Source organism: Vigna umbellata, chromosome 3 (assembly GCF_029865625.1).
Source record: "Vigna umbellata cultivar VRB3 chromosome 3, Vumbellata_1.0, whole genome shotgun sequence".
Lineage (NCBI taxonomy): Eukaryota > Viridiplantae > Streptophyta > Magnoliopsida > Fabales > Fabaceae > Vigna > Vigna umbellata.
The window spans coordinates 775,169-782,630 of NC_142167.1; the positions used below are offsets into that span (position 1 = coordinate 775,169).

The window sequence follows — 7,462 nt, forward strand, 5'->3', positions numbered from 1 at the left end:
AATGTGTGTTGGATAAATATACGTTGCTTTGTCATGAACAAGATTCAACTCGCCCCCATGAAGCGCGTTCAACTATTTCTCTATGAACATCAATGTTCTATGGTACTTTTCCCATTCACTTTTCATACGAATTAGGAATAATGCATTTTCTCATAACATAAATTCAAATTCTTTTTAGCTTTTTAGATCAATTATATCAAATTTCACGATTTCATCATTGTTTGAAAATGTTCCAATTCCTTGTGTTGCTACAATGGCTAACAAAATTCAATTGACTTCCATCTGGTGTAGAGAATAAGCTGCCATTGACGAATGCCATGAGAAAGGAGATTATTTAATTTGTAAGATTTTCTATATATTCCAAAAACAATTTTCTTTTATTGTCTTTTTTACCATTCTTATTTTATTCTTATTGGTCATGTTTTTATGTTTCTTCACGCAATTTGCAGAGGAGCAGTTGACAGACATAGCTATTCCAATGTTATAGCCTCAATTTCTTTTGAATTGGTTTTAAATATTTAAAAATGGAGATGTCTGTTCAACGAGAACATCATAGTACCAATGGCATATCAGGTATTTGATTCTATTAATGTCTGAATTTATTATTAGTATAATTAGATTTTACCAATAAGAATGTTGTAAACCATGATGAGAGCATGTGGTGCTAAGTATTAAATGAAATGGTTAATTGTAGGATCAGGATCAGGATCTTGTCTTTATGATCTGTTTTGTTCAGAAACACCTAATCTCAATGCTCACAATCTAAGAGAACGATGGATGTCTTCTGGTAATATATACTTTCATCTTGTTTTTCTTTGTTATGTTGAATACTCTTTTGTTAGTTTATCATGTATCGGAGACACCTTTTTCAATAATTTTAAGAAATTAAAATACACAACAAGTTGAAATATATAATATTTAAATATCATTATTTGTAATATTTTTTAAATATTTTGTATGTTAATTTTCTTTTTTGAATAGAGTAATTGAATTTTTCTAAGATAAAATTTCATATTAAAAATATGTATTTTAAAATTAAAATTTACAAAAAAAAATAGTTAAATTTAAATGTTAAAATAATATTTAATAATTTAATTTTTTTCAATAATATATATGTATAATGTGTATAGAAAGTAGAGTTATCACTTTAGTTTATCCCGTTTTAGTCTAGATGGATCAAAGTCAAAAAGTCCACAAGATAAAAAAATTCACATAAAAAAATTCACATAAAAAAATTCACATGTCCAAAAGAATAACAAAAACCAAAATAATTACTCTGAATCGAAGATCGAACTGAGTTTACTCGAACCAAATATCAAGCTGAAACAGTTTGGACTACAAATTAAGTCGAGTCATATTAAGCTGAAAGTCAAGTCAAGTCACCTTGAACTAAAAGTCGAGCAAAATCAACTAGGTCAAAAAATCATATTGAGTTGGATCGAATCAAAGATCAAGCCAAGTTGGAACAATGGTTTACTCGAGTCGGTTAGTTCGAAGAGTCGAGTTGGCCTGTGTCAAAAGTTGAGTAAGCTTATTAGAACCAAAGGTCAACCTGAGTTGACTCGAAAGAAGGTTGACTTGAGATGACCTAGGCTAAAGATTGATTCAAGTTGGTCAAGCCGAAGAATCGGGTTAAGTCGACCAAATAAAAGGTCAAACCGAGTTGATCCACGTCAAGCAACTAAATTGAACGTTAAGCCAAATCGATTAGCACAGGAGATTTAATCGAGTCAACCTGGTCAAAGGTCAACCTAATATACAAATATAATGGGAATTTATTTTGAAGTGAGTTGAGACTCACTCATAAATCATAGGTCAAATTGATACCTCTAAAAAAGAAAAAGTAACTAGTTCTGAAATTTTAATTTCTTTATTTTTTAAATGATTTTCATATTTTTTTTAGTTATTTGAAGTACCTTTTCAAAATTCCTAAATTTTAAATTCTTTTTTCTAATTTTCACATCCAAACAACTTATTTTATTTTAAATAATTTCAAATTCACCAAATAAATGAACTACTTTATTAAATTGTCTCGTTCAACCACATTGTAAGGGATGAAAAACATTATTATAAGGGATGAAAAACATTATTATAAGGGATGGAAAACATTATTAAGAAGAAATACCCTCCTTTCAACGAGGAAAAAGGAAAAGTGTAAACTGTAAATTTACCATTTGAAAAGACTTCTCAATATAAAAGATAATGAAAGAAAGAGAAATCTCAAAGAGACTCAAATCCAAAAAAAAAAACATTTTTCTTTCTATCAACTTAAGAGAGTTACAAAATGAAACGATATCATACAAAAACAAAATAAGTTATTTTGAGTGATATTCTGGACAAAAATTATACTAAAACGATATAAGAGCATTATTGAAAAATTAATTAAAAATAATTAAAGTTAATATTTTAACTAGTTTGTGTAACACAACCTTAAGAACTACGACTATGTTACTAGAATATTTAGTGAAATGATCGGAATATTTTGTAGAATTTATTTTCTTTGGTAAATTTCGAATTCTTCTTTCTTCGTCTTAACCAAATATTTTTATATGTTTAATGTGTTTTTTTTAATGTTTTCATCAAGGTAGTCTGATATTGTCTTTATTGTACTTTTCAATTGCAAATATTAATGTGTTGGGGATAAATTTTACTAGAGAAATTTACATAATTTATAACTTTAATATATATATATATATATATATATATATATATATATATATATATATATATATATATATTAATTTCCCTGTATGTATAAGAAGGACCGCAGAAAAGATTAGACAATTTGATGCGTCAAGCTGGGAACAGGTATTGTGCCGATTGTGGATCATTAGAGCCAAAATGGGTGTAAGTATTACATTCATTTTTAAACGACTTTATTATATTCTCATGTTATTTTCTTTTTTTTTATTTCAAATATCATTATAAATTTTGATATTTTGACATGCAATCAGATTGATATTTAAAAGTTCACTTAACAATGTTTTATTAATATTTTTGGTGTTGTCCTTCCATCGTATCTTTAAAATATATTTTATAATAATATATATATATATATATATATATATATATATATATATATATATTATATTTCAAAGACACAATACAAATATAACAAAAAAAAATCAAATTATTTCAACTAATCGTCTGTCATCATAAATTACTCCATTAAACGAAATAAATACAAAAAATATGAAAATCAAACAAAACCCATAAACCTATAATTAAATAAAACCATCTTTTTTTTATGGAGGTGAAATATCCCAAATTAATTTGAAAAACTCCTATTTCACCTTTAAGTTTTACTTTTTATTATGTAAATTATTGATTTTTTTTCTCTCTCAAAGAAAGCTTGTTCTTTTATTCAAATTATAATGAGTCTAATAACTTATACCATTATTAATCCGTAGATATTATTTTAGCACAATCTCTTTTTTATGTTAAAATTTCAAGTTGACTAAAAATAAAATTAATTTATAATATATAAAATAATACAAATCTTATCTTATAAGTCAATTTTGTAAGATTGAATTGTGTTTAAATTTCACTCTTTAACATAGAATCAAAGACATATGTTATTTTATCTTAGCAAAATTTGTTATTTATTAGATATATTGTTTCATCCCCTAATGAACTTCATTAATATCTAGTTTCACACTCCATATGTATATGTTTTAACGTGATTGCAGGAAAGTTTTGTATCAACCAGAGATAAAAGCTATTTATGATATACTAGTACATGTAAACTTCATCTTATAAATCAATTCTATAAGGTTGAGTTAAATTTTAAATTTACTTTGTATGGTTCTAAATTTATAGACAAATGAAAAGAAAATAACATTTAGTAGATAAAACAAGATAAAAAAGTATTGAAAATTAAGTTAAATGAGTAAAACCAAGAAGTCATAGTGTTTGCATTTAATTCTATTGACACCATTGGTTGAATATCAGGTCTACAAGCCTTGGAGTTTTTATATGTATCAAATGCTCTGGAGTACATAGAAGCCTCGGTGTCCATATATCAAAGGTAATTTATGAAGATTAATTATTTTTTCTTGAAATAAATCATTACGAGTATCTATATAGTTGTAAGTAGAAAAATGGTAACAATGATTTGACATGAACACAGGTTCTGTCCCTAAAGCTAGATGAATGGACAGATGAACAAGTTGATGAATTGGTGAAATTGGGTGGAAATACAGTAGTGAACAAGAAGTATGAAGCTTACCTGCCAAGTAACATAAGAAAACCAAAACCTAATTCTTCCATTGAAGAACGCTCTGAATTCATTAGGTAATTGGATAACCACACAATACACGTACCATTGCATGCATGCAAAATTCATAATACATAGTTGAAAACTGTAATTTCATATTATGCAGGAGAAAATATGAGTTTATGCAGTTTTTGGATGCTGAGGAGAACATGTCTTGCCCTTTCATACCATCCAATTCAGGAAGTTCATCAGATTCTCAGATTGGTTCCTCAAGACTTCAGTCCATACGAGAAAAAAAGCAGCATTCTTCTGATAATAAACAACAAACTAAACATCGTATTTGCAGAACATTTCGAAACAGTCGAGGAAGAAAAGAAACTCATGACTTTAGGACTTCAAAGAATAGCACATCATTGGTAATGTTTCATTTTACTGTTGCCTATTTCAATATGTCAAATAAACTTTTGTAATAATAAAAAGAATAATGATACTTTGACAATATTTTTTTAACAACATTTTAACATCATGTACGTGTCATTATGTGATTGGTCAATGTTGGTGTTTATAATTATTATTATTGATTGTTGAGTAATTTTGGATCAATCACAGAATAACATGTAGATGATATTAAAATGTTATCAAAAAGATGTTGTCAAAGTATCATTATCCTAATAAAAAATATATTAGGGTAAAGTGCTCATATATTTCATTTTTAGTATAATAAGAAGAAAAAAAAGGGTTGATTTTGATTGTAACATATTAAGCACATTGATAGATAATTTTGTATTTTATTGTAAGGTTGTTTGTCCTTGTTATAGGCAGGTATGACTGAATTTGTTGGGTTGATAAAGGTGAATGTGGTTAAAGGAATTAATCTTGCTGTTCGTGATGTAATGAGTAGTGATCCTTATGTGATCATATCCCTTGGTCACCAAGTGAGATTCTTCATCTATAAATTATTACATCACACCATTCATACACAAATTCAACTTAACATTTCCATATATATTCTCTTATATTGCAGTCAGTGAAGACTCGTGTCATAAAGAACAATTTAAACCCAATTTGGAATGAAAGCCTAATGTTGTCAATTCCTGATAATATTCCTCCTCTGAAAATTGTAAGTTGAATATCATTTCCTTGTGACTCATAAATCCCATAAAAAATAATCATGCCTTTTGGTGAATAGATTGGTATAGACTAGGTTTATTAATATTTTTTAGGTTTAATCCTTTTCGACATCCCTATTTATGTACGAATGTCTCAGATGGGTCCTCGTTTTCTAAAGTGTATCAAAATAGTCCTTAATTTTGAAAATTGATATCAATTGAGTCCTTTCCGTTAAGTTGGCTGGACGGCGTTAAAAAAATTGATGAGTGGATGCTGAGATGACGAACGAACGCTCGTCCACCAGCGAACGAACGCTCGTCCATCAGCGAACGAACGCTCGTCGACCACCGAACGAACGGTCGTCCAGTGTGGAACGAACGGTCGTCCAGCACTAAGAGGTCGATGAGCGTTCGTTCTCTGGTGGACGAGCGTTCGTTCGCTGGTGGACGAGCGTTCGTTCGTCATCTCAGCATCCACTCATCAATTTTTTTAACGCCGTCCAGCCAACTTAACGGAAAGGACTCAATTGATATCAATTTTCAAAATTAAGGACCATTTTGATACACTTTAGAAAACGAGGACCCATCTGAGACATTCGTACATAAATAGGGATGTCGAAAAGGATTAAACCTATTTTTTATTTATATTTATGGCAATGATTCAATATATTTTTTTCTATTTATTTTTGACTTAGAGTATTTTATATATATATATATTTTTAAAAATTTATTCTTATTTTTTTTAAAACAAACTCATTGTGGTATTTTTTATTAAATCAAAAATTAATGTTCCTTAGAGATATTGAACTCAATATGCTAATATAATCATTCCTTTCACATGTTTATTGTCCAATTATATGGACAAAGAGAATGGATTAATGTTAATGTTGATATAAGGGAATAGATCACATTGAGTCTTTAAATAAAAAATAAAGAGAAAACATTGAGTCAAAAATAGGTTTAACTAGTAATTTGATCATTGATTATATTTAGACCTTCGAAATTCTTATATTTGTTTTATTTAATTGAATCCCTATTTTGTAAAAGGATTCAATGTGAGTTCTTTCATTAAATTAGCATTAACATAGTTTGGAAATGTTATGTGTCAAAATCTAAGTTTGTCAACTGTGATATTTGGATTATTTACATGTGACATTTTTCAAGTAGAAGATGATCCAAATTTTGACATGTTATAGATGTAAGTTTTAACATGTAACACTTTTAAATAATGTTAATACCAACTTAACAGAATGAACCACGTTGAATCTTAAAAAAAATAGGGACTCGAGCGAGTAAAATTAAAATATAAGGATAAAAAGTTACTAATTAAGTTTAAAAAGTAAAATAGAAAAAAATATTGAATCATGATTATTTGATATTTTTTGTCTTGTGATCTTGTCATAAATTTTCCAAATAAGTAGTAAGGTGATTTTGTCGAATTTGTGTACTAGTGTTTGTTAATGATGACTTACTCTTGTCAAATATGCAGATTGTGTATGATAAAGATACTTTCTCCACTGATGATTTTATGGGTGAGGCTGAAATAGACATTCAACCTTTGGTCTCAGCTGCAACAGAATATGAAAAATCTTCAGACGATAACATCGTGCAGATTGAAAAAATGGTAGCAAGTAGTGACAACACTCTTATTAAGGATAGCATAATCTCCCTTGAAGATGACAAAATCAAACAACAGGTCTCAGTGAGACTACAACATGTTGAGAGAGGTGTGTTAGAGATTGAACTTGAATGTGTTCCTTTAACTCAGTAATTGAGATAAATATTAAAAAACTTAGTCAAAACACAATTTCAACCATTCATTACCTCAACTTATCTCATCTCAATTCTCCTTAAAACATTATTTTGTGCATATCATCATTCTTCACTAATGAACACAACATACAAAAGTACCAAATAAGAGAGTAACTTATCAATTAATTTTAATCTTTTTACCTTATAATTGATGTTATATGTGTGTGTAAAAATTAATTCCTCAATAATTAAAAATGATTTAGAAAAATATACATGTAACATTACCAATTTATTAATTATTATCTTAAAAAACATTATTAATTGATCGGGATCGATTCTAGGTGACAAATTTTCTTACTCTACAACATAACTTTTGTAGAATATA

The 7,462-nt window shown here is 27.9% G+C and overlaps 1 protein-coding gene across 1 annotated transcript; it reads left to right on the plus strand.

The window, feature by feature from the left end:
* Window positions 1-270: 270 nt before the first annotated feature.
* LOC148201354 (putative ADP-ribosylation factor GTPase-activating protein AGD11) lies at window positions 271-7,132 on the plus strand. The gene is made up of 10 exons (XM_088110670.1): window positions 271-341; window positions 450-573; window positions 695-787; window positions 2,760-2,847; window positions 3,952-4,027; window positions 4,130-4,293; window positions 4,383-4,632; window positions 5,035-5,151; window positions 5,241-5,336; window positions 6,815-7,132. Exons 2-10 carry the CDS (start codon window positions 525-527, stop codon window positions 7,094-7,096), a joined length of 1,215 nt encoding a protein of 404 aa, XP_087966796.1. The 5' UTR covers window positions 271-341; window positions 450-524; the 3' UTR covers window positions 7,097-7,132.
* The last annotated feature ends 330 nt before the right edge of the window (window positions 7,133-7,462 follow it).